Below are 27,906 nucleotides of genomic sequence, written 5' to 3'. Positions count from 1 at the left end.
TTGGACTCAACCCTTTTGTCCCATGTAAATAATTCCCCATGATGTACTTGGCTCTGGCGCCAGTTGGCGCCTTGTTGTGATTACCACTATTCTATTTCTTTTTACCTTGCAGGTTGGAGACATAACTAAACTTAATCTTTTTCCAACCAAAGGTGGTGTCGTGACTCTTTTGTGGTGTGATTGGTGGGTCGTCTGTGTGTACTGCGTGAATGCTTCACATGTCCTCCAAGTTTGGCCTGCCCGCTTGATGCCATGCTACCCCCTTTGAGACTTGGGCAACCCCCATTTCCAACATTTGGTGGCAGAGCGGTGGGATAGGACTTGTATTTGCGCAGTACCACAGCGGCCACAGGTTACACCACAAGTAGAGCCTTGTGGTGGGGATTATTGTTTGGAAGATTGTTTGCCAAATTGCTTCCTCCGGAAGAGTGTTCTGAACTGTCCCCTTGTTCCACTGGGAGGGTGTGTCCCGGGTGTACCTCGCCACGATGGGGTTGATTTACCAGGAAGTGGAACTGATGGAGTACACCGAACAGGAGGTGATAGACTTCCTCCTGGAGAGAGGGATACCCCCAGTAGGGAACATTAGGAGGAATTTGTTTCTCTATGAGGCCCTCAAGAGGGGAGAGCCCTTAGAGATTGATGGGGACTTGTCTGACTACCCCCCCGAAGTTTTGAAGGGTCAGTGGGTTAGAGACCAGAGAGAGGGCTCCCCATCCAGAACCCTGGGAGGTAATTGCTCCGATGAGGAGGAGGAAGAGTTTAGCAGGGCAGAGACGCCAGTAGCTGTGGAGGACACCGAAGATAGGGAGTCTCGCTCTGGGTCCAGTCCCGGGGGCACTGCCCCATCCCTTTCCCTGTCCCCAGAAGAGTGGGTAGATAAGAGGGAGGAAAGGGAGCATCAGCTGGCGCTGGCAAAGCTCAGGCATGCCGAGGGCTTAGCACAGCTGAGGGTAGAAGAGCAGCGACTAGAGACTGAAAAAGTCCTAGCGCTGGAGAGGATGGCGGAGGCGGAGAGGGCCTTCGCCAGGGAGAGATCAGCTCAGGTGGGTAGGTTGTCCCCTGAGAGTGGTTTTAGGAGTCTGGATTCACCGAAGAGGGTGGGATCCAGTGGTGGCAGCGAGTGTAGGTCCAGTGCAAGGAGTCCCACTCCCGAGACCCAAGAGACTGTGCCTGATTCCCCGGAAGAGGAGGACGGGTTAGTGTTTAGGGGCAGGGGAAAGCTGTTCCATCAGTCCTGGGGAGAGTTCGAGGAGGAGTGTTGGACTGTACTGGAGGATTGGGTGGTGAGGAGAGCAGTGGAGGATTGGGAAGGGCTGTGCCATGCCGTTATCCGGGAGCACATGCTGAGAAGTTGTTTCCCAAGACTGCGTCACCATCTGTTGCGGTGCGGGTTCTCAGACCCCAGGGAACTTGCACGGGAGGCAGACCTCTGGGTAAGTGCCAGAGCGTCTGGGAAGACATTGGGGAGTGATCCAGAAAGGAGTGGTGCAGGGAATTTCCGACCCAGCGTGGCGGGAGAGGTGAGAAGCCCAGCTAGGTCCCAGGATAGTGAGCGGGTTGTAGGGCCTCACATCCCATCTAAAGGAGGGAGTGAGACGGGGAGGTGTCCCGAGATACCCCAACTGCAGTCACAGGGCCTGGAGAGTTCTTTTAGAGAACCCCAGGCTGGGAGTCTAGGCTGTCCCGATGTGTCATCCAGAGGAAGGGATCCCCTCATGTCAGGAGGACCCGGAGCATCATTAATCAGAGCTCCAGGGGTTCGGGGGTTTGACCAGTCACAGGGTTTAGATCCTGGACTGGGGTTCCAGGTTAAGGGGTTGCCTGACCTGGAGGGTGGGGTACCTGTAATTCAGGTCCCTACCAATTTGACTCCTAGGGGTACTACTCCCAGTGGGAGGGTGCGGAACTCTGGGAGGGGGTGCAGAGGGAGGAAGGTCTCTTCTCTGTCACCAGCTCAGCCACAGGGCGCAGATCCTGGGTTGGGTGGCCAGGGACAGGGTTTGCCTGCCCTGGTGGGAGGGACCTCTGTAATCAGGGTCCCCCCAAAGTTGACTCTCAGGGGTACTACTCCAGTTAGGAGGGTGCGGAACTCTGGGAGGGGGTGCAGGGAGAGGGAGGACTCGCCCCTGTCACCGGTTCAGCCTGTGGGTTTCGGCTCCAGGTTGGGGAGAGAGTTGTGTGAGGGTGTCCCCCAGCGTAGGAGATGGAGGAACCCTAGGAGGAGAAGTAGGGGGAGGAGAGCCTCGCCCCTAAGGGCTGGTCCGTCTGAGGGTGTAGACCCCAGATGGGTGGACCAGTGGCAGTTTGGAGAGAAGAGAGTGGTCCAGGAGAATTACAAGCCTGAGGCTAGAGCCTCCCACTCTAGGAAGGAAAAACATCCCACTAGGGAACACCAGTGGGGTGGTTTTGTTGGTGAAGGGAGGGTTGCGAAAGAGAACCATTGGGTTCCAGAGTGGAGGAGAGACTGCAGGTGCTCCTGTAGTTGCAGGCCTGCGTCCACCTTTTTCCGCCCCAAGCAGGGAAGCCCATCAAGGCATTGATATGTCTACCCTGGCTTTTGGCTCGGGGGGAGTCGTGTTGGACTTGGCCTTTTCCCCCCAAAATTTTTCGCTTTTGACCCCCTTATCTGGATTGTCTCCCCCATGGGATTAAACCTGTATAGGCCATGAGTGGTGTGAGACCCCTTTTGAAAAATGTAATTACCTGAAGTAATGTGAGCACTTGTAAAATCCCCCATTTTAAAACTGCACTCCCATTTTGGAAATGTACCTGACTGAAATGTATTGCTTTTAAAATGGATGCCATGGCCATGGGTTTTGCCACTGGACTGACATAGGTTAGCAGTCTAGATAATATTACCCAGCTACCCCTAGCTTTTGGAGGGAAAGCCTGGCACCCAGGGTGCTCACCCCCTCCCCTAGAACCAGTTTAGGCTAGATGTGCCAACATTCTAGAAGGTCCTGGCACTGCCTGGGAGGAGGGTATAAATAGGGAGAAGTGTCACCAGAGAGTCAGTCAGCGCTGGGACAAGGAAGGAAGGGGACCTGTTGTGAGGTGCTACCGCCACATGGGCCTGTGAGCTGGGCCCTGCACCCCTATAAACCCCCCCGCTGCTGTCCCCATGGGCCCCTGACAAGGGAGGGCCCCTACCCAGGACACTGACGCTGTGGGACCTTGAACTACGCCAGCGCTGAGGGAAAGAGGTGCCCACATGAGGAGGAATGCTGTGGGCTTGAACCCCCCAGGAGGTGAGGAGTGTGCCCCTGGAGCTGGCTGTGGAACTGTTCGCCCCCTCCGTGAGGTGCGCCTGTCAGACGCTGTTTGGGGAGGTTGGTGCCCCCAGGAAGCTGTGGCCCCTTTGGAAGTGCTGCTGCTGCATTGCCTTAAGCGCTGGATTGGGAGGAGCTGCGTGTCCTTAGAAGCCCTGGACTGACTACCCAGCACTGTGGGAGGAGAAGCGCTGTATTAGTGTCTCTTAGCGCTATCTTGGGTGCCCCTGCGAAGCGCTGTGAAGTTATGAGGCGCTGTACATATGGTAGCTGACCCAAGAGTGGAGGAGTGAGGCAGTGGTGAGAGGAGGTGGACGCACTGAGAGCAGCTAGTTTGTCTCTGAGGCTGACAGTTTCTTCAGAGGGTTGTTCCCCCTTCAACCTTTGACCGATCCCTCTCAATCCAACAATTGCTGATAAGAACATTAAGCTACTTGAGGAAGAAGACCCTTCTATATTGGAGCCCCAGTGAATCCTCTCAGGACACCCTTAACTGAGGGTATCCCTGACTTCCCATACTCAGCGCTGCGCTTACCGGTGTTGTGGAGCAGCTGTGGTGAAGGCGGGTGTCTGTGGCACCATAGCGACCTGAAGCGCGAGGGCGCCGTGTGTGCTCATCCTTCCTGAGAGGCCGGAGTGGGAAGTGTCTGAGGAGAAGCAGCGGCGCTGTGTTAGCTGATTGCGGGACCCCGGGGGCACCAGCCGCGTCACTCGGAGCAGGAAGCGCTTCCGCGCATGTCCTCGGTGTGTCCGCTATTGAAAGCAGGAGGGGCCTAGGGTCGGGCAGGCCCAGGAGAGCAGCGTCGCCGCAAAGAGTAGCGTCCTTCCTGTGAGCGAGTGCAGAGGCGGGAGAAGAGCGAGCGCTTCCGCGCATGCCCGGCGGAGAAGTGCCATCCGAGGGAAAGTCATCGCGTCAGCCGAGGAGCGCCGCGTTGGAGAGCCAGTCGTCGATTCCCTCAGAAGAGGCAGAAGCGCCACAGCGGACGTCGCGGTAGGGAGCCCTGGGCCGGGAAAGCCTTCCCTGCCTTCCCCCTTCAGCCCGACTGCTGCCAAGCTCCATCGAGCGTGGAGAACACAACCGCTGGGACACTTTCAAACCCACAAGTAAGCCGGGTAGAGAGGGAGCGGGAGGCGGCAGCGTCAATTGCCTGAGAACCGGGACATCGGGGCTAAGCCCCAGGAGTTTAACTGTTTGATACCTGGAAAACTGAATTGGGAAAGTGGGTTAGTGACTCAAACAACCACAGCAAAACCATTAATATTTACCTCAGAGGAGAGAGGAGGAAGGTGTGAAGGGGACAGCAGGGTTCCTGCGACAAGACCCTAATAGCCTATTGGTAACTGAGGGAGTGGATCCTCCACTAGAGAGGTGTAGTCTGTAACTTAACTAGAGGGGAGCCGTGTTAATACTACTGTGTCCTCCTTTTAGTCACATACCGGGAGGGCTATGCTGCGAAGATCTGCATCCAGTAGAGGTCTGTGGAGTTGAGCAGTCACTCAAGAAAGTGTGGGGTAATGTACCTGCTAATGAGTCTTTAAAAACGTAATGTACTGTCAGGCTGCATTTTCCTTTCTGTAAATTTATTAGTGAAGTGTATTGTGACCTGAACAGCAACTGACCACAAATGTACCTTTGATTCTTATAATCTAACCGGAAAAAGTATTGAAGTGTGATTTGAGATTCATAAACAAGGTGTAAAGTAATTGCGTTTACCCTGATGAAATGTGTATGCCCTATGTTAAGGAGCCAGCTGCGCTGATCCATTACAGGTGTTCCTGTCTGGTGTTATATGATGTTTTTCCCTTACAGGGGTTGGGTTGGTGTTGTCACACATGAGGTGTACTTACGCTAATGTTGCAACTTACAATTTCAGCCAACCCCCTAAGGATGAGAGCCCGAGTTGGCCCCGCCAGATTGGTTCTAGGGCTACTGGTCATTTAACTAACCTTTTCCCTTACAGCAGGGACTTTGGACTCAACCCTTTTGTCCCATGTAAATAATTCCCCATGATGTACTTGGCTCTGGCGCCAGTTGGCGCCTTGTTGTGATTACCACTATTCTATTTCTTTTTACCTTGCAGGTTGGAGACATAACTAAACTTAATCTTTTTCCAACCAAAGGTGGTGTCGTGACTCTTTTGTGGTGTGATTGGTGGGTCGTCTGTGTGTACTGCGTGAATGCTTCACATGTCCTCCAAGTTTGGCCTGCCCGCTTGATGCCATGCTACCCCCTTTGAGACTTGGGCAACCCCCATTTCCAACAGGCGCTATATAGATGACATTTTTATCGTGTGGAAAGGGAATAGAGAGCAGGCTTTGAATTTTGTCGATATTATCAATGACAACGAGCTCAATCTAGCCTTCACTAGCGACATCAGTGCACACACGGTAAACTTTCTTGATATCAAAATGACAGCACAAGAAGGGGCCATTACCACTAGTCTATATCAAAAGCCAACAGCTGGTAACACGCTCCTGCATGCGACTAGCTTTCACCCGCGTCATACTATTGATAGTTTGCCTTACGGTGAATTTTTAAGAATCAAATGCGCATGCAGTACAGATCAGGCTTGGATAGAGTCACGAGAAATTGCCAGAAAAAGACTGTTAGCTAGAGGCTATAAAGAGCATAATTTGGATGTAGCATTGTCGAAAGTAAACTCTATAGACAGAATGAGTTTGCTACAACCAAATTTCCCAGTTGTTGGTGAAGAGACAGTTATGATTCCAGGTACATCTACGACTGTGGAAAGTCCCACAGAGACAGCCTCATGTAGATTTATTACTACATATAGTAAACAGTCACATGCAATCAGAAGAATCCTGAATTCCCAGTGGCCTATAGCCCTAACTGATGGTGTTTTAAAAAGTATCTTGCCTGTTAAACCAGACATCACTTATCGCAAAGCCTATTCGATGAGGTGTGATCTAGTTCACAATAGCCCGGAGATAATCAACAAAGACTATTGGGTGTCTTCTAAGTATGTTTTTTTTTTAAATGCAGCAGTTGTAGAGCCTGCAAATTCGGTGCCAATACCAAAACATATCGGTGTGCCTTTGATGATAAGGAGATCAAGATCAAAGGCAATTTTAACTGCAAGACTGAGTTCGCAGTTTGTTTTATCTTGCATATGCGGACTCCGTTATGTAGGAAGCACCAAATTACCAGTTCAGGCTCGCATTCTCCAACACCTGAGAGCCACTGTCAATTCTGACCACTCGTATCCAGTGGCAAGACATGTCAAGACAATGCATGGGGGCAATCTTAATGTCTTGTCCTATTTTGTAATTGACAGTGTGCCAGTAAACAAAAGGGGCGGAGATAGGGATAAGTCCCTCAGACGGTTGGAGACCAAATACATTTTAGAGTTAGATACCAAGAGTCCAAAGGGCCTGAATATGTGTGAAGATTTGCACCATTATCTCTAAGTACATTATTTTTTATCATATGTTTATCTGATTTAGCATGCTTCGCATTGAATGAAAAATGTATGTATATATATGAGATTTTTATAGCATATCATGAAAAAACCATTGATATTAAGATCAGTTATTGTTGATGTTTGTGGAATATGGATTTTGCCATGAATTTATTTGAATGTATGCTCTTATCTGATTTTACCAAGCATCGGGTATACAGTACGACATGACTTGCATTATATCTATAGTTTTCATATACATCTTCTAATAAGCCCTGTTTTGATGTCAGGTAGTGAATAGGCACTAGTCACTTTAGCTAATTGGACATTGTATCCAATTATACATAATCTCTGTAAATATTATTTTGTCCTCAAATTTTGCTAGTCCTTTCCCTGTATTAGATTCCCCGGCTGGGGAATGTATTGTATTTTGTACATAGAAGTTATGCACTTTACACTTTGCACTTTTTAGGCACTACAGCACTTTTTTCTGATTTTAACCAGTGACAATACATATGTGATTTTTTTCTAAAGTTAATGTGGACTTTATGTCAATTGGTATAGACATGGTTTTGGGTACCCGTGATGTCCATGGCGATGTATCAATGTATTTGTACTGGTATAACGTATGTCATCAGAAAACATTATTCGCATAGACAATGGATATAATCATGTGGTTTTCTCATGGGAATCATCAATTGGCATGTATTAAAACAGTATTAGAACTGATATTATGAATTGCCAAGATTTTAACCATATATGTTGAATTACCATGTTTTACAATAGTCTGTCTACCATGTTTATCATGTTACACAATGTAGTCACGTGGTACAGATTCAGGTGCTGTGATTGGTGATTTGCCGTTTTTTAAATCATTTTGATGTGTAATGGCAAATACTCTTTTATTCCGGTGAACAAGGCGACAGGGTCGCCGAAACGCGTCCGGTCTATGGCACTTCCGCTGCACTTATCAAAGAAAATAAAATGAGAGACACTGCAAACGCTACCTGAAGTTGTTGTCCGTTTTTCTCCACGAGGGTGCTGCAGTCTGCAGTATTCTTTGGAGCGGTTTTTCATATATATATATATATATATATATATTCACTGAAAAAACCATAGGTTTCAGGAGTTATATAGTTAGGAATTAGCTTTTAAAAAACCTTTGAAATTCACTCAAGAAACTATAAGTTTTAGTGGTGTTATAGTTAGCTGGACATTTTACTCATACAAAACCATTGAACTTGCTCCTATATAGTTAGTTGTACTAACTATATTTCGCGCACCCGCAATCCACTGCTGATGATGTCACATATTAGATCATTCATGACATGGTCAGTGACATCACTGATGACATCTCAAATGACATCACTGATGACATCATCCAGTGAATGTGGTTTGCTTTGTTATTTAAATATGCATTATATATATATAGCAATTTGCATTGAAGAATAAGTGGATATATATAAATAAATATTTGGATGGAGGATTTAGTAGCAGTGTAATTGACTGTTTACTTGACCAATTTATAATGTCTCACTAAATATAGTGGATAGTGACTAAACTGTGTGAATATCTGTATCACTTTGTCAGTTGTTGTGTAAACTGATTCTACAGTTGGTTACTAGCTATGTGAAAGTCTATATTAGTTATTGATTAGTTAACTGAGTATTTGTATGGGAGTGTGAAAGTGTGTGTGGTTCGGTGGGGGGTGTGTGACTGTCCAAAGATGTGTGAATAGTTGATTCAGTAGATATATGATGTTAAAACTACATGTTCTAACAGTTGTTTGGGTGAGTGAATATCTTTATGGGTGTGGTGATGAGCAAATATATTTCTCAATGGTACAGGTCCAACAAACTAGAAAAATAAAAGGCAGTGTATGTGTCAGTTGTTGTATATAAATAAGTATACATAAGACACAATGATTGTGTGAGTGACTGTATGGATAACTGTATACTTGTAATAATGATTTTATAATTCACTAAGTATGACTTACTATCTAAATGAATAGAAGAAGTGGAGTTTGTATGTGTTTTGCTAAGTAAATATGTAAGTATGATCCGTTGTTTGCATAAGTGAGTAGGATGACTTCATATGTGAATAGGAGGCGTGCTGTTGTTTAATGTCGATATTGATGTATAAGTATTTTTGATAGTGTTCTATTGTTCATTGACAGCATGTATGAGTGAATCCATAGGTAAGTGATTAGATGTGTGTATACATCTATGAATCACTGAGTGGATTTTTAGATACTTGTATTGCTGTGACAATGGATTTAAATATGATACTCTGTATTTTACAAAGAGTGATGAAAAATTGTAATAGTGTATGAAAAGGTGTATGTGATTGTCATGTGGATGATGTCATCAGTGATGTCATTTGAGATGTCATCAGTGATGTCACTGACCATGTCATGAATGATCTAATATGTGACATCATCAGCAGTGAATTGCGGGTGCGCGAAATATAGTTAGTACAACTAACTATATAGGAGCAATTTCAATGGTTTTGTATGAGTAAAATGTCCAGCTAACTATAACACCACTAAAACTTATAGTTTTTTGAGTGAATTTCAAAGGTTTTTTAAAAGCTAATTCCTAACTATATAACTCCTGAAACCTATGGTTTTTTCAGTGAATTTCAAAGGTTTTTTAAATGCTAATTCCTAACTATATAAGGCCTGAAACCTATGGTTTTTTTCAGTGAATTTGCAAGGTTTTTTAAATGCTAATTCCTAACTATATAAGGCCTGAAACCTATGGTTTTTTCAGTGAATTTCAAAGGTTTTTTAAATGCTAATTCCTAACTATATAAGGCCTGAAACCTATGGTTTTTTCAGTGAATTCGCAAGGTTTTTTAAATGCTAATTCCTAACTATATAAGGCCTGAAACCTATGGTTTTTTCATTGAATTCGCAAGGTTTTTTAAATGCTAATTCTATTGGCGGATACCGTTTTTATATATTAAAACGTTTTTAAAATCTCAAATGCCTGCTTTGCTAACAGAGTTTTTAAGCACAGGCTCTTTTGTCTCTGGTGGCCATCTTGGGAGACTGCATATCAGAATTTTTTTTAATGAAATATAAGAGGATTTGAGAAGTCACTGAAAATGTGCCCTAATTTTTTTTTCTTCAGCACTAATCATAATTTCTATGGCAAAATGAACCCCCTAATTTTGTTCCTTTGCAAATTAAATGTTTTAAGTGTTAACACTTTATTCCAATCAAGATGACTTCAGGTGTGCCATACTTTTGTCATAAGTAAGACTGTTAGCGCTCTAGTTGTTGTTTAGAACACTCTGGGACATTCTGTCATTGGCTATAGTTGGGCTACATCTGGCTGATATTTGGGCTACATTTGTTTTTTTTTGTCTCTGGTGGCCATCTTTGGGCCACATTGGGCTACATTGGGCTACATTTGGGCTCTAACATATATATAGCCCAATGTAGCCCAATATATATTTTTCAAAGTTAATTTTCGTAAAAACCACTGGAGCACATATCTTGAGACATAGCAAAGGCACATCGGGCTACCAGTTCCTACAATTTTGCCAAGTTTGGTGGAAAACCATTCAGCCGTTCGGGCTAAAAGTGAGTCCAACCGCCCTATGGAAATTAACATGGGGAAAACACGTTTGGGACCCCCTTTTATCTCGGCCCCCGCTTGACGAATGCCCCCCAAACTTTCAGGGAAGGACCGGAGCTCCGCGAGGCAAAGTTAAGGAAAATGTGAGGAAGATTCCTCAACCGGCGCCAAAGTTATTCCCAATAGAATGTTGCGATTTCCCTATGGAAAACAATCCTAACTATATATACCTACTGGCTTTCGCCAGTAGGTAATATATATATATATATATATATATGTGTGTATATATTGAACAACAAAGTCCATGTCACGGAGGGCGCACTCATTAGCTGGTGCTTGCGGCAAGGCTGGACTATTCCTTGAAAATATATTTATCAGCAATTTCAAAACATCACGCAGCACTCTCCTCTGGGTTTTCTTTTTCTTTCTTTATTAAGCCATCTTACTCCCCAGAGTAGGATGGGTTAATAAAGAATGAAAAAAAAAGCGAAGGAGAGTGCTGGGTGATATTTTGAGATATATATATTCTTGTAGGTAAATATTTAAAAACAGTATTATAAAAGAACATTTTTTGGACTTCGCGCTATCTCAAGGGCTAACAATATTGGCAACCGCACCAGAAAGGCAGGTATATACATTCATTTGTTTAACACATCCACATTTAGCAAGTGGCTCCTCTGCTTCATTTCCTGTTATAGGCATTTGTTGTGTTTGACCCATTTGCAGCTTAGGCTTAGAAAGGGCTTTGAATGCCACCATATTTTGAGCACATCATTCTTCATAGATGCCAGAACCAGTGCTATAACTAAACATCCACATAAAAGTATCATAACTTTGAGAAATGTTTGGCATATATGATAGTAGTTAAACATTAAATGTGGCTATGAAAATATACTAATCTTGTAATTTTGTGCCAGGGATTTTCAGATCATTTTTAAAATTGTTCATATTTAGACCTTGTTACTCATTAATTGCTTAGATGTAAAACATTTCCAACACAATCATGAATTGCACGTAAAAAAAGGGTAGACTCTTGGTCAAAATTCGTAAAGGAATTACTAATTGCGATACACATCTACGCCTTTAAGTGAGAATAGATCATTTTTCAAGCTCAAGCAATTTTTAAAGGGGCAAAATGCTAGTCTGGTACAGTGACAATTGTAAATTATCATACTTACTTGACAACTTGGGTGTTGTAGTTGGGGTGGATGTTGTGCTCCTGGTGGATGTTGTGGTTAATGTGGATGTCCTGGTAGTTGACGTTGTAGTAGGTGATGTAGATGTTGTGGTTGGTCTGGATGTTGTGGTAGTTGATGTAGTTGGGGTGGATGTTCTGGTGGTTGGGGTTGATGTTGGTCTTGTGGTGGTTGATGTAGTTGGGGTGGATGTTCTGGTGGTTGGGGTTGATGTTTGTCTTGTGGTGAGTGTTGTAGTTGGGGTGGATGTTGTGGTTAAGGTGGATGTCCTGGTAGTTGATGTCGTAGTTGGTGATGTGGATGTTGTGGTTGGTGTGGATGTTGTGGTAGTTGGGGTGGATGTTCTGGTGGTTGGGGTTGATGTTCGTCTTGTGGTGGATGATGTAGTTAGGGTGGATGTTCTGGTGGTTGGGGTTGATGTTGGTCTTGTGGTGGATGTTGTAGTTGGGGTGGATGTTGTGGTTAATGTTGATGTCCTGGTAGTTGACGTTGTAGTTGGTGATGTGGTTGGTGTGGATGTTGTGGTAGTTGATGTAGTTGGGGTGGATGTTCTGGTGGTTGGGGTTGATGTTGGTCTTGTGGTGGTTGATGTGGTTGGGGTGGATGTTCTGGTGGTTGGGGTTGATGTTCGTCTTGTGGTGGATGTTGTAGTTGGGGTGGATGTTGTGGTTAAGGTGGATGTCCTGGTAGTTGATGTTGTAGTTGGTGATGTGGATGTTGTGGTTGGTGTGGATGTTGTGGTTGGGGTGGATGTTGTGGTTAAGGTGGATGTCCTGGTAGTTGATGTTGTAGTTGGTGATGTGGATGTTGTGGTTGGTGTGGATGTTGTGGTAGTTGATGTAGTTGGCGTGGATGTTCTGGTGGTTGGGGTTGATGTTCGTCTTGTGGTGGATGATGTAGTTAGGGTGGATGTTCTGGTGGTTGGGGTTGATGTTCGTCTTGTGGTGGATGTTGTAGTTGGGGTGGATGTTGTGGTTAAGGTGGATGTCCTGGTAGTTGATGTTGTAGTTGGTGATGTGGATGTTGTGGTTGGTGTGGATGTTGTGGTAGTTGATGTAGTTGGGGTGGATGTTCTGGTGGTTGGGGTTGATGTCCGTCTTGTGGTGGATGATGTAGTTAGGGTGGATGTTCTGGTGGTTGGGGTTGATGTTCGTCTTGTGGTGGATGTTGTAGTTGGGGTGGATGTTGTGGTTAATGTTGATGTCCTGGTAGTTGACGTTGTAGTTGGTGATGTGGATGTTGTGGTTGGTGTGGATGTTGTGGTAGTTGATGTAGTTGGGGTGGATGTTCTGGTCGTTGGGGTTGATGTTTGTCTTGTGGTGGTTGATGTAGTTGGGGTGGATGTTCTAGTGGTTGGGGTTGATGTTTGTCTTGTGGTGAGTGTTGTAGTTGGGGTGGATGTTGTGGTTATGGTGGATGTCCTGGTAGTTGATGTTGTAGTTAGTGATGTGGTTGTTGTGGTTGGTGTGGATGTTGTGGTAGTTGATGTAGTTGGGGTGGATGTTCTGGTGGTTGGGGTTGATGTTCGTCTTGTGGTGGATGATGTAGTTGGGGTGGATGTTCTGGTGGTTGGGGTTGATGTTTGTCTTGTGGTGAGTGTTGTAGTTGGGGTGGATGTTCTGGTGGTTGGGGTTGATGTTCGTCTTGTGGTGGATGATGTAGTTAGGGTGGATGTTATGGTAGTTGATGTAGTTGGGGTGGATGTTCTGGTGGTTGGGGTTGATGTTCGTCTTGTGGTGGATGTTGTAGTTGGGGTGGATGTTGTGGTTAATGTTGATGTCCTGGTAGTTGACGTTGTAGTTGGTGATGTGGTTGTTGTGGTTGGTGTGGATGTTGTGGTAGTTGATGTAGTTGGGGTGGATGTTCTGGTCGTTGGGGTTGATGTTCGTCTTGTGGTGGATGATGTAGTTGGGGTGGATGTTCTGGTGGTTGGGGTTGATGTTTGTCTTGTGGTGAGTGTTGTAGTTGGGGTGGATGTTCTGGTGGTTGGGGTTGATGTTCGTCTTGTGGTGGATGATGTAGTTAGGGTGGATGTTCTGGTGGTTGGGGTTGAGGTTCGTCTTGTGGTGGATGTTGTAGTTGGGGTGGATGTTGTGGTTAATGTTGATGTCCTGGTAGTTGATGTTGTAGTTAGTGATGTGGTTGTTGTGGTTGGTGTGGATGTTGTGGTAGTTGATGTAGTTGGGGTGGATGTTCTGGTGGTTGGGGTTGATGTTCGTCTTGTGGTGGATGATGTAGTGGGGGTGGATGTTCTGGTGGTTGGGGTTGATGTTCGTCTTGTGGTGGATGATGTAGTTAGGGTGGATGTTCTGGTGGTTGGGGTTGAGGTTCGTCTTGTGGTAGATGTTATAGTTGGGGTGGATGTTGTGGTTAATGTTGATGTCCTGGTAGTTGACGTTGTAGTTGGTGATATGGATGTTGTGGTTGGTGTGGATGTTGTGGTAGTTGATGTAGTTGGGGTGGATGTTCTGGTGGTTGGGGTTGATGTTTGTCTTGTGGTGGTTGATGTAGTTGGGGTGGATGTTCTGGTGGTTGGGGTTGATGTTCGTCTTGTGGTGGATGATGTAGTTAGGGTGGATGTTCTGGTGGTTGGGGTTGAGGTTCGTCTTGTGGTAGATGTTGTAGTTGGGGTGGATGTTGTGGTTAATGTTGATGTCCTGGTAGTTGACGTTGTAGTTGGTGATATGGATGTTGTGGTTGGTGTGGATGTTGTGGTAGTTGATGTAGTTGGGGTGGATGTTCTGGTGGTTGGGGTTGATGTTTGTCTTGTGGTGGTTGATGTAGTTGGGGTGGATGTTCTGGTGGTTGGGGTTGATGTTTGCCTTGTGGTGAGTGTTGTAGTTCTGGTGGATGTTGTGGTTATGGTGGATGTCCTGGTAGTTGATGTTGTAGTTGGTGATGTGGTTGTTGTGGTCGGTGTGGATGTTGTGGTAGTTGATGTAGTTGGGGTGGATGTTCTGGTGGTTGGGGTTGATGTTCGTCTTGTGGTGGATGATGTAGTTGGGGTGGATGTTCTGGTGGTTGGGGTTGATGTTCGTCTTGTGGTGGATGCTGTAGTTGGGGTGGATGTTGTGGTTAATGTTGATGTCCTGGTAGTTGACGTTGTAGTTGGTGATGTGGATGTTGTGGTTGGTGTGGATGTTGTGGTAGTTGATGTAGTTGGGGTGGATGTTCTGGTGGTTGGGGTTGATGTTCGTCTTGTGGTGGATGATGTAGTTAGGGTGGATGTTCTGGTGGTTGGGGTTGATGTTCGTCTTGTGGTGGATGTTGTAGTTGGGGTGGATGTTGTGGTTAATGTTGATGTCCTGGTAGTTGACGTTGTAGTTGGTGATGTGGATGTTGTGGTTGGTGTGGATGTTGTGGTAGTTGATGTAGTTGGGGTGGATGTTATGGTGGTTGGGGTTGATGTTCGTCTTGTGGTGGATGATGTAGTTAGGGTGGATGTTCTGGTGGTTGGGGTTGATGTTCGTCTTGTGGTGGATGTTGTAGTTGGGGTGGATGTTGTGGTTAATGTGGATGTCCTGGTAGTTGACGTTGTAGTAGGTGATGTGGTTGGTGTGGAAGATGCTGTAGTTTCTGTGGTGGGGGACACTGTTTCGGTAGGTGTTGATTCTGAAGAGGTGAACTCTGTTTCAGTTGTGATCTCAGTGGTGTAAGAGGTGGGTGGGGTTGATTTGGTGGTTGTGGTAGATGTGAGTGTTGTGGTAGTTGATGTAGTAGGGGTGGATGTTCTGGTGGTTGGGGTTGATGTTCGTCTTGTGGTGGATGATGTAGTTGGGGTGGATGTTCTGGTGGTTGGGGTTGATGTTCGTCTTGTGGTGGATGATGTAGTTAGGGTGGATGTTCTGGTGGTTGGGGTTGATGTTCGTCTTGTGGTGGATGTTGTAGTTGGGGTGGATGTTGTGGTTAATGTTGATGTCCTGGTAGTTGACGTTGTAGTTGGTGATGTGGATGTTGTGGTTGGTGTGGATGTTGTGGTAGTTGATGTAGTTGGGGTGGATGTTCTGGTGGTTGGGGTTGATGTTCGTCTTGTGGTGGATGATGTAGTTAGGGTGGATGTTCTGGTGGTTGGGGTTGATGTTCGTCTTGTGGTGGATGTTGTAGTTGGGGTGGATGTTGTGGTTAATGTGGATGTCCTGGTAGTTGACGTTGTAGTAGGTGATGTGGTTGGTGTGGAAGATGCTGTAGTTTCTGTGGTGGGGGACACTGTTTCGGTAGGTGTTGATTCTGAAGAGGTGAACTCTGTTTCAGTTGTGATCTCAGTGGTGTAAGAGGTGGGTGGGGTTGATTTGGTGGTTGTGGTAGATGTGAGTGTTGTGGTAGTTGATGTAGTAGGGGTGGATGTTCTGGTGGTTGGGGTTGATGTTCGTCTTGTGGTGGATGATGTAGTTGGGGTGGATGTTCTGGTGGTTGGGGTTGATGTTCGTCTTGTGGTGGATGATGTAGTTGGGGTGGATGTTCTGGTGGTTGGGGTTGATGTTCGTCTTGTGGTGGATGTTGTAGTTGGGGTGGATGTTGTGGTTAATGTGGATGTCCTTGTAGTTGACGTTGTAGTTGGTGATGTGGATGTTGTGGTTGGTGTGGATGTTGTGGTAGTTGATGTAGTTGGGGTGGATGTTCTGGTGGTTGGAGTTGATGTTTGTCTTGTGCTGGATGATGTTGTTGGCTTAGTTGATGTTGTCGTTGGTGTAGTTGAAGTCACTGTGAAATAAAATACAGAGCTTGAATGGGCATCGCATTGCTGGTTGTTTTACAGACAAATGAGCTTGGAAATATTGTTTTTAGTTATGCTTTATTTTCCTTTTGTGCCCTGTTTCTCTTCAAGATCGTACCTACGTTCCAGGCCTTCAACTGAATATAGCTATGCTGTCGGACCATGTGATAAGTAATTTCTACTATTCTCAATGGCTTATGTTAGTCTGAGGGACCTATTTGTGCAGATATAGCTTTGCATGTCACTTTTGCAGTGTTTTTCTCATTTTGGAAGGGGTATATATGCCTTCCTGCTTTCTCACTGGTCATCAATGATACTGAAAAGGCAGACATATGATGGCAGTATTTCTATTCCTCTCCAGTGCCAGTAACACCAACTTACCTTTGAAGCATAGAAATTGTAGACAACGAAGAACAGTAAACTTAGCTAGCTTATGGCCTGACATATCAGAGGAACGTAGGAAGTATAATGGAGACTTTTAAAGATATCTGGGGTGTATTAGATCCAGGAGGTGAGTATGTTAAAGCAGAGGCATGGCTCCAGGACAAGGTATTGGAAGTGTAATAGGCAGGTAAGTGAAAAGACTGGGTGGCGCAGGCAGCCCTCCTAGGCTGCCAATATGGATGGTTATGTTGAAAAGCAACCCAATTTAGTAGCTACAATGGCCTTGGCACTCCTGTCTATATACTCCCTAGCCTTTTCCTGCCCAACAAAATTATTAGCCCCAGTTTCTGTTTGTTTATATATTAATACCATTCCCCTCTGCCAGGAATCTAAGCATGGTTTTTGTTTTCAACATGCGGTTGACTACCTCTCATTCACCCCTCATTCCAAGGCTGCTAAATCCCTCAACAATTCCCTGCTACTGAGCTAACTCAACTCCTGTGATAACCTTCCACTAAACTACTACACATTTTAATTGGGCGCTTAACGTCACCAAAAAAGCCTCTACAGTGCAACCAGACACGTTGCCATCTAGTCCAATAGGCACCAAGCTGAATACAAATATAAGGCCCATAACAAATTCCTAGCTCTGGATGTAGATCCATCCATGGCTCTTACCCATTTTACTCATCACCATCATGGATTGTACAATAAAAATATACAGTACAAACAGTGAGGAACCAATTATAAAGAATTGAAATACAGGTAATATGTATTCAGATAAAGTCCTGGTAAAAGAGACAGCAATCAAAATAGTCATTGGTACAACAGAACATGCATAAATATAAAAAGCTAAATAAAAGATAGAGGCTAACGCTATCTAGCCCTTCTTCAGAAATCGCTCATGTGGTTACCACACTCTTGAAAGAAATTAAGAAAAACCAAAGACCAGTATGGGGTTGATTATGGAGTAGATGTACAGCATGGCATCCCTCGCAGACCAAATGCACATAGTCAGGAATAGGGTTTAAGCAAGTCTTTCCTGAGGCAGCCAACCAGAGAACAGAAAATAACAAAATGCACAACAATCTTAACACTGCTGGTGGAGCACATATATGTGCACTCATCCAATGGCTTCCCCTCTCTTAAGATGACCCTGTTAGACTTAGAGAGCTAGTCCATTCAAAAGCATCATTGAGAGCCTTGTAGCTCTTTAAGTCATGTGATGGCTTCTGTTAGGGAAAAAGCTAGGCATGTTATGTTATGTTAAAAGTTTTTTTACCGCGCACGGTCACCCAACGGTTTCATGGCGCTCATAGACAAAAGCAGAAAGGGTCAAGCAGCAGGGTTACTCGTAGGCTAACTGGAAGAGATGCGTTTTGAGTAATTTGCGAAAGCTGGTGTAATTAGGACAGGCTCGAATTGTAGTCGGAACGGAATTCCACAGTGCAGGGCCAAGAAAAGAGAAACAATAGCCTCCGTGCTTTTTACGTTTATACCTGGGGACAGTGAGGAGATTAAGTGCAGAGGACCGTAGATTTCTTGAGGGAATGTGACGTTTAAGGCTGAGGGAAGTGAAAGCTGGGGCCAGAGCAAGAAGTGCTTTAAAAACAGTACAACCCAATTTAAAAATGCACCGAGAGGCTACTGGGAGCCAGTGTAATCTCCTCAACAGGGGCGAGACATGTTGGTGTTTAGGCTGTTGAAAGACCAGTCTGGCCGCCTGATTTTGTACCAGCTGAAGCCGATGGAGATGGTAGGCAGGAATCCCAGCGTACAAGGAGTTGGCATAATCAATACGGGAGGTGACAAGGGCCATGATGACGAGTGTGAGAGCCTCAGTAGTAAGAAACCTACGAATTTTGCATATCCTGCGCAGATGGAAAAAGCAGGAAGAGGTGAAAGCATTAATTTGAGGCCTCATAGATAAATCACTAGATATGATTACACCAAGGCTCTTCACCGAATTGACAGGACAGGGTGGGGGGCCAAGGGAAGGAGGCCAGAAACTAGAGCTCCAAGGATTGGCCGACCCTCCTGTCAACACCAGCTCAGTCTTGCTGGGATTGAGCTTCAGCTGGCTAAAATGCACCACTTAGAGATGGCAAGCATGGTGGATTGGAAATTGACACAGGAGGAAGGGGAGGGATCAATAGGAAAAATAAGCTGTAAATCATCCGCATAGTTGAAGATAGTGACCGGGGTTTGAAGGAGAGAAGCTATAAGGGGTTGCATATAGAGATTAAATAAAAGGGGCAAAAGAGCAGAGCCTTGAGGGACACCTCAGGAAAGTAAGGAATAAGGGGCTGAGAAGGTGGACAGATGGACTGACTGGGAGCGCTGGTGCAGGAAGGAGCCGATCCATGTTAGAGCAATGCCCTGTATGCCCGCGTTCTTGACACGGTCGATCAAGATGGCATGATCGACCGTGTCAAAAGCAGCCGACAGATCTAATAAGACAAGGGCTTGGGCCAAGTTCTTATCGGCGCCTTGCCTCAGCACGTCCATTACAGCCACGATGACAGCTTCAGTGGAGTGGGCCGGTCTAAAACCGGCTTGCTGATCGTCTAAAAAGGAAGACCCTTCAATGAATGGGCTGAGGCAGCGGGTGACATAAGTCTCCAGAATCTTCCCCAAATAGGGGAGAAGGGAGATCGGCCGATAATTGCTCAGGACAGATGGATCAGCACCATGCTTTTTAAGTATGGGGACAACAACCGCCCGTTTGAAAGCATCAGGGACAGAGCCTGTAGCAAGCGAGTTGTTAAGAAGTGCCAGCAGGGGACCAGGACATGCCAAAAAGGCGGCTTTCATGATTTGAGGGGGACAACAGTTGTTAGGGGAACCTGAGCTGACAGCATGTAACAAGGAGATGAACTCTGTCTGGGAAATGGGAGGGAACATTGTTAAAACAACGAGGGTTCATGGGGGTAAAGGACAGGCAGTAGATGAAGAAGGGGAAGGAATATTGTTTTTGATAGAGATAATTTCATCAGTGAAAAAAGAATTAAGGGAATCGCAAAGGACTTGTGAGGGTTGGGGTTGAGCAGTAACACGGTCGGGCAGGGAGAGTTCCTCTACGATTGAAAAAATATCCTTAGTTTTAGCAGCAGAACTAAGGATTTTCTGAGAGAAGTAGGAAGTTTTGGCCAATAAGATAGATTTTTTATACAGTTTTAGTAAATCAACATATGCAGTTTTTAACAGTGAATCATAATTACGCCTCCAACCACGCTCAGCCTGTCTAAGGGCCAGTTTGTCCAGTTTTAATTGAACTGTGAACCACCGCTGAGCGTCATGAGGACGTTTAGTTTTAGTAATTCTCAGCGGGGCCACCACATCGCTTGCATGTTTCAGCCACTGGTCGAGGACGTCGGTCTGGGCAGATGTCATAGTCATGTCGCTGGGGGCTGTAGTGAGTAGAATAGAGTGAAAATCAGAGATGTCAGCTTGCTTCCAATTCCGCGCAGTAAAGTTGGTGGTGGGTGAGGGGCGGTAGGGCAGAGCGAATTTCAGTGAGAAAGAAATGAAGAAGTGATCCGAACAAGTGCAGGAATATACTAAGGGAGGAGAGATGTCAAGATTGGCCGTCCACACTTGGTCGAGAATATGGCCTTTATTATGAGTGGCCACTGAGATATGCTGTTTACAATTCAGGCCAAGTAGGAGATCCGTAAATTCTTTAGAAAGGCTAGTTTCACAGGGGTCTAGCGGCCAGAAATTAAATGATGATAATTTTGGCGAAGTTAATAACTAGCCGGGAAATAAGGTCGCCAAATTGATGAGAGAAGAGAGGCATATTGTCGGGGGGTCGATAAACAAGAACACAAATAAAAGAAAACTGGGGAGAGATAAATTCCAGAGTGAGAATGTCAATTTTGGGGAGAGTGGTAGTTTCTAAAGTGGTAAAATTATATTGGGAGCGAATGATAGCAGCTACCCACCCCCCCCAGCTCTGCCCGCTACCCGATTGGACTGTAAGATGTAATAGCCCATAGGGACCGCGGCGAGAATGTCGGGGGTGGAGTCATCAGTTAACCAAGTCTCCGAGAGGAGAAGAATGTCAATATTACTTTTGTCCAGCAACTGAAATATTTCAAGCTGGTGTTTAGCCAGCGAGCGGGTGTTGAGGTAGACTATTGACATGGAGTGAGGTACTGATGACCCAACAGCAAGTGGCGTGATGGGAGAATCATTGCAAGTAATAGGAGTGCATACGTCAAGTATACCTGAAAGGGAGCCGTGAGGGTTCAAGATGCCACAATCTCGAGCGGCGCCGATGGCACGGGGATCGAGAGGGCCAGGGCGTTGAAGGGAGAGGAGGTCCTTGGACGAGTAATTAGTGCGGTGGGCATAGTGGACGGCCGCTGGAAGCGGCCGGCCGCGGACGGGCGCAGACGGGCTTGACTTTGGCGCGACCTCGGCGCGAAGTTGGCGCACCCGCTGCGCTCGTCCGCTGCGCTTCCGCTGCGCTTCCGCCACGTCACCATTCTAAATAGGCCAAGAAAAGGGAACAGCTAGCGCGCTGACCTGCGTCGTCAACGTGGCAGGCAGGAAGTGGTATAGGGCGTGTTGCTCTAAAATGACCCTCCGCGGTGGACCGCGGTCAGGAGCAAAGGAAGCAGTGAGTAAGTGGATTAAAACAGTTTAAAAATAAGCACAAGTGTAGCAATTCACACCATAGCACAAGTACAGCGACCATACACAGGGAGGAGGCTAGCGCAAGTAAGTTTCCAGCAGCCTGACTCACCGCTCTTGTCACGGGAGCGCAGAAGCCTACCCCTTAAAATAACCAAGGGCGTGCAACAGCTAGCGCGCTGACCTGCGTCGTCAACGTGGCAGGCAGGAAGTGGTATAGGGCGTGTTGCTCTAAAATGACCCTCCACTCGATCGGCACACAGCCGCGGCGGACGGGGGTCAGGAGCAAAGGAAGCAGTGAGTAAGTGGATTAAAACAGTTTAAAAATAAGCACAAGTGTAGCAATTCACACCATAGCACAAGTACAGCGACCATACACAGGGAGGAGGCTAGCACAAGTAAGTTTCCAGCAGCCTGACTCGCCGCTCTACACTGAACACTGGTAGGAGCCTGTGCTCCTCCTCCCTCAAGACCAGGCTTTTAATAGCTTTTTGTATCCTCTGCCAATCCCTTTCGACACAAGAACTAAGAATTATATCCCAAAGCCCCAGAAAAGATCTTCAACATAGATGAACCAAGGAGTCTTTTCAGCCTGGCCTAGTAAAAACCTCACACATAGGGAGTCTAAAAAAGGGACCAAACTCGTTGCACTAAAGGCTAAGCCACAATAGAATGGCTCTTGCCACTGCTTGCTTGAGAGTCTATATAAGCCATAACAAGCCTGCTGTAAAATGGTACCCCATCCCTGCATCTATAAATATCTTGCCCAGGACGTGCTCCCACTGTCAAAACTCAGTACCAAAGCACCTAAGCCTGTGGATTTAAGGCACCACAGCATGTGAAATCCTCCAGCCTAGTGCTTCCCAAGCTGTGGGTCATGACCCGATTTTTAGTGGGTTATGAAAGTCAAAGCAATAAATAAAGATGCCTTTAAATTCTATATTTATGTTGTCACCTTTGCTGTGCTACAAAGACAGAGGTCAGATGTCAGGCTATATGTTACAGAGAAATTGCTAATAATTTCTATTTTAACATGGGGACTTGAGCTTACAAACTCTTCTCACTTTGCTGTCAGAGAAAGAAAAGTAAAGTCACTTATGTGAGAATCTTACTGGGTGTAGGGAGTGTGAAAGGAAACGGAGTGGAATGACATTTTTTGGAATAGACAACAAAATGAAAATACCCATAAATGAACTGTACACATTTAGCAGTTAAGAAAGGACAAATGAAGCACATTTGTTTTGTAATGCTGAAGTGTGATGGAAACATAGAGTTTAATAAGGCCAAAACCAATCAAGACACTGTACTTGGTGATGCACAAATGGTACACTTTCACTGAAACATGATTTCCACACATCATTTGTGTACATCTGTGCGAATTTAGTGGCCATTTCAATGGAAAATATACTGTTTGTAAATGACAGTGGACTACCACATAATACTTTAGCTAGAATACAAATGAATTGAGTTGCATCCAGGTGTTTATAACTGGGCACAATTGAGTTGTGGCTGAAGGCAGTGGGAGAGTGGGAGTTTCTCTCAGTGTCTGTTAGGGGCACAAAGATGTTCAGAATACATAATCTTGGTCTCTCTGCAAAGCGCGCAGAGCAATGGTCATGTATGCCAGTTGCAGTTGTAATTCTATGCAAATATGTGGGAAAGAGGCACTCTACGCAAATTTGTAGTGTATATGTTTAAGCCACTCCCTTAATTATATGCCCACCCTTTTCAGGGAACCCCCTACGTTTTTAATCCCACTTAAAGGCCTGCGTGTTGGTTCAAGGGGAGTGGAAGACACAGAGGACAGGTGGGCTGGGAGAGCACCAGCTTCATTGAGGAGACAGGATCTGACGATGCCTGGCTAGGGATGCCTGCTTGTGTTTGCTTGCCTGCTCAAACTTTTAACCTTGGTGGCAATTCCAATTGACTCTTTTGAGATATTTTCTATATAATGATATCCCTTCAGAATAATATTAAAACATACCACACAAAAAATCGAGCCTATGACCCAAGTGCCTTCTGAAAAGGTGTGTAATGAATGGAAGCACATGCCCGGAAAAAGAACCTCCCTTTGCTTAAAGCTTTTCGTAGGGTCCTTGATTTACACCAGTGGTATTGGACTGTGAAAAAAACATTGACATGGTCAAGTAGCTCCTGCATATGTGAGAGCGATTTGGCTTTGCCAATATTTTTTTTTTGTGGCAGGATGGGAGGGGCAGGCATGCAACACGTAACAGGTAGGGGTAGATTCTTAAGCCGCAGCTTAAGTAAACTAATAAAAAACAAAAAATAAAGTTAGGAAAAAAGCGCTATGATGCAGACAGTACTGACTGCATCATTTTGCTTTGTATGCTATAGCCAACATATACAGCAGGAGGAGGGTGGCAGGGGGAAAGCAACATGGCAACTTAAATAAAAAAAAATAAGAGTGCCTCCGAAAGTGCATGGTCAGTGGAAGGGCACCATTAAAGAAATCAATCAGTACTTGCCCCATGCGCCACAGAATGGACAAGTAAGCAAAGAGGAAGAGGAAGTTAAGCTGGCACATGCTCATCAATGAAAAGCAAAGACATGAGAGTGACGATGAAGCCAACCAGTGGTAAGCAATGGGCGGACTCTCAGCCTCCTGTATGTAAACAAAATGTCTCACAAGCAACAGGGCAAACAGAGACCTAAAAAGGTGTGGGCCATCACACAGCCCTGAAAACCATCTTGTTGACTGGGAAACTAACTTGTCAGCGACCCCTCTCCTCCTGTAGTGGACATTCGCGGACTTGTTTTCATGAAGCTCTACACGGGTTTCCAAAAGCAAATTTTCCGACCTAGCACCTGGTGTGTCACCCACAACGGGGTCGATATATGGCACCACAGGCATGTCGCAAGTTATAGGATGTGAGGTAAACAGGGCATTGCTTAGTCTGAATCAGTTAAGTTCAGTTCTGGGCTGCACATTCTCTGCCCTCATTCAAGCCTGCTTTGACAGCCCATATTTTCCAACTGGTGGAGCAACATGGCTGGTGTTACACAACATCGAGTTCATCTTATCGCAATCCCTTCTGTTGTCCGGTAGCTACCCTGTTCTACTCCTCTCATGTGAGTACGAATCTTAAGCATATTATATTACAATGCCAGAGACTGTCACACTCACCATCACCCTACTTTTTGCAGTGACTTCTAAATGTATCCATCTAATCTGTAATTCTGTTCAATATATTGGACAAGGAGGGTTCTGGTAACCCTAAAACCACATCCCTGAAGGCTGTCCCAAGAAACATGAGGTCACTCTTCATCGAGAGTTCCTCTGAGGACAGTTGCGATGTAATGTGTTTCTGTTCAGAAGGTTGGCAAATAAATACATATTTTCACAACAATAGACATCTTACTCAGCACTGACCAGCATAATATAGTCACTTTGTTGTACTTGTTTAGTAATGAATTGCATCTTCCAGGGGCAATAAAAAGTCTTATAACTGGTTCCCCGCAAGAGGAAATACGTTTCTGAAATTCAATGAATAATTTAATGGCATAAGCAAATGTTGAGGAGTCACTGAATTACTAAGTATTGGTTACCAATGTTAAACTCATCAAAACCGAACATTAGTCCGACTACAAGTAGATATTCTACCTCCAAACACATTTAACATAATCTCTTTATCAACTGTGCTCCATGCACACTGAGATCCCATTTCTCCAAAGTGGATTTTGCGACAATTCCTGTTCTAGTCTGAACAGTTGATGGCACTCTCATCAGAAAAGTGTTTGAGACCTTGTTTCTTCTCTCTTGCTTATTCTCGACTCATGCCAGAAAGACAATAAAATTCGACAGAGTGACTGCTTTGACTATTACCATTTTAGAACATCTGCAGAAAATGGTGACGTCCACACAACAAACTATAGAAACACGTATACCATTCTTAGACTTAGACATTACTTTATTAGGTCTGTTTTATGATCTAAAGATCACAAAAGTACAAAAAGATATAAATACATTTAAAACCATATTAAGTTAAATAGATCGAATTTAGTTACAATCTGACAAATTAATTGGTCAAGGTAAAAAATCTTGACATCATCTAAGTCTTTTAGAAACCACTTGAAAATATGTAAACATGTTAAATAACTTTGATAATAAAAACAACGTGACAATCAGTCATTCACATGTAATCATAAAATGGCCTATGCATAGTTATCCATTAAAAATAACTAGCTTAACATGTTTCATGTGCAGTGAGAGCCATATTTTTCCAGAGGCTGTTGTAAAACAGATATTTGGATCCTCGAGTTGTTTTATATACAATAATGCCGGGCGGCATTGCCTAAACTTTAGCTTCTTTAAGATTGGGAGGATAAATCTTTCTCTTTCCTTCTTGTAAAGCCCACAGAAAAAGAAGGTGTGATGGTCTGACTGCACCAACTCCCTATCATATGGGCATGCCGAGAGATCACCTTCTGGAAGGATAACCTAGCATCAATGTAGTTAAGTTTAAGCGGAATCTCAGCAAAATAAATCTGTGTATTTATTTCCAAGGTTGTATAAATAGGAGAAATCCCCCAAAATTATAGGTGGTAATTGGAAATATAGAATCACGGATTTCTTCTGCCGATTTCCTTCCTGGCACTCATATCCCACCTTTAAGAAGAACATTTCCTTTAGTTTGTGCTTTGGAGTTATTCTACACAAGTTGGGACTGGTGAACAGTTCCTCTAAACCTAAAGCAGCTATGTTTACCCTCACATACTGAAGCCAAGGAAATGTACATGCATTTTCCAAAGCAATACAATTTTTAATTATAAACTGCGTTAAATCTGCAGTATCTCTGCCCCATATTTAGTGCCACAAAAGTATCTGGCGATCTTGATAATATCTGTTATATAGGGTAGTCCTGCTTCCGTGTGGCAAATGTATTTCGAACACGATCTGGGGAGAGAAAGTACTTTCTTAAAAAACGGTCTTTGAAGTTGAATTACCGGGACCTTTCCCCATATACCTGCCACATATGTGGCTGCAGAGAGTGTCTTTGCCTGGTTTATTGACTTTAAAATGGCTAGTGGTTTTGTGCCCAGTCTGCTAGCGAAATAATGTATAGCTTCCACGCTCCTTTCCATCCCCAGAGCTCTATTTTCCAACATGTTAGCCCAGGACTGTTTTTTGTCAAATTGGACCCCTAAATATGAAAAAGAGCCAATCACCTCTAGTCTCCTTGGGCCTAGAGAAAAGGATTGCGATCTCTTTAACACAGGGGTACCTACTATAACAACAAAGGACTTTGCTTCATTTACTTTTAGACCCACTGAAGCCATATGGAAAGTATAGGCAGTTATCAATCGTTGAAGGGTCACCTATTAAGACCTATTTATACCGCGTCATTCGAATATGCGAGAATCGACATTGTTTGGGAGTCAAAAGTGGGCAGTCTAATATTGCTCCAGTCAATGCGGCACCAATCCTGTTTGTGTGTAAAGAGAATAGGAAGGGAGTGAGGACGCACCCCTGCCTAATGCCCTTCGCGATCTTAAATAAGCGGGTGCACTCCTCATCCTTCCCGCACCTAACACTGGCAGTCACATTTGAATACAGCAGCCGAATAAAATTGGTGAGTTCTGGGTCCACCCCCATTTCCTCCATTATCTCCCACAAACGAGGAAGGTTTACGCAATCAAAAGCAGAACTTAGGTCCATAAAACCCAAAAAGATCTGCCCCTGTTTTGCTCTAGTATATTTATCAGTTATCATAGCAAGGTTGTGGCACTGGTCTATAGTGCCTCTACCAGGCGGAAAACCATATTGCGCCTGAATCAGGATCTTATTCTCCTTTGTCCACTCTTCTAACCTATTAAATAATAGGCGTCCCATTAGCTTTGCCGTAGTATCCAGTATTTAAATGGGTCTGTAGATCTGTGGTTTTAGTTTCTCTCCCTTTTTATATATTAGAACAATAATTCTAGTGTTCCATGAGGCTAGTGGGGTGGGTTTAGCAATTTCATTAAGAACATTGGTTAGTAGAGGGGCCCATAAGTCCTGGTGATCGAGAAAGAAATCTATGCGGACACCATTGGGGCCTGGAGCCTTTCCACTATTGCACTTACCCAGTTCCCTAGTAACCTCCTGTACTGAAAAGGTCAGATATTCATTTATTGGTCTTTCTAGGTCAGGACCATTAGACCCAGAGATGTTATTTGAGTCGAAAATCTCTTCGAAATGGGCTACCCATTGATCTTCGCTTCCATGAGTATCTATCACTTTTTTTTAAAAATAAGGAGCATTGATCACTCTCCAAAAGTTTTTCGAAATCTTGGAAGTGGCCGCTATCTCCAGTTGTTCCCATGCTTCTTCTATTATAGCCTTTTCTCTATCCTTTCTGGGCACCACATATGCCCTACAAACCAGCTTGATCTGGTCCCTGTCTTTTGGTTGTTCTTTGAGGGCCTTATGCAAATTCCTTAGAGCTTTTGCACAAGCTCGATCAAAGCATCCTTTCTCCTGTGTTTTTGATGTGGTTTTAGTACTTGTCAGTGCCAGTTTTATTTTCTTCAGTAGGGTCTCAAAAGAAGAGGGCAAAAGGGAAGTATTGCCGTCATACTCTAGGCATTTTAGGACAAGCACCATATTCTCAGTTAAGAATTGTGGTATTACTTTCATCTTGTCTACTTGTGCCCACTTTAGGTGGTAACCGTTTTGTCGAGCAAAGGTAGGTTTCT

The 27,906-nt window shown here is 44.9% G+C and overlaps 1 protein-coding gene across 1 annotated transcript in view; it reads right to left on the bottom strand.

Moving 5' to 3' along the window:
- Positions 1-27,906, bottom strand: part of MUC6 (mucin 6, oligomeric mucus/gel-forming) — a 169,026-nt gene that overhangs the window by 28,624 nt on the left and 112,496 nt on the right. The window contains exon 30 of the mRNA XM_078683451.1: positions 11,454-16,172. Within this exon, the coding sequence (XP_078539577.1) occupies positions 11,454-16,172 (4,719 nt within the window). The remainder of the gene's footprint in view (positions 1-11,453; positions 16,173-27,906) is intronic.

The sequence above is a fragment of the Lissotriton helveticus genome, chromosome 3_1, assembly GCF_964261635.1.
Source record: "Lissotriton helveticus chromosome 3_1, aLisHel1.1, whole genome shotgun sequence".
NCBI classification, from domain to species: Eukaryota; Metazoa; Chordata; class Amphibia; order Caudata; family Salamandridae; genus Lissotriton; species Lissotriton helveticus.
Note: the sequence above shows the minus strand (reverse complement) of the source record. Positions and strands in the feature narration are given on the sequence as shown.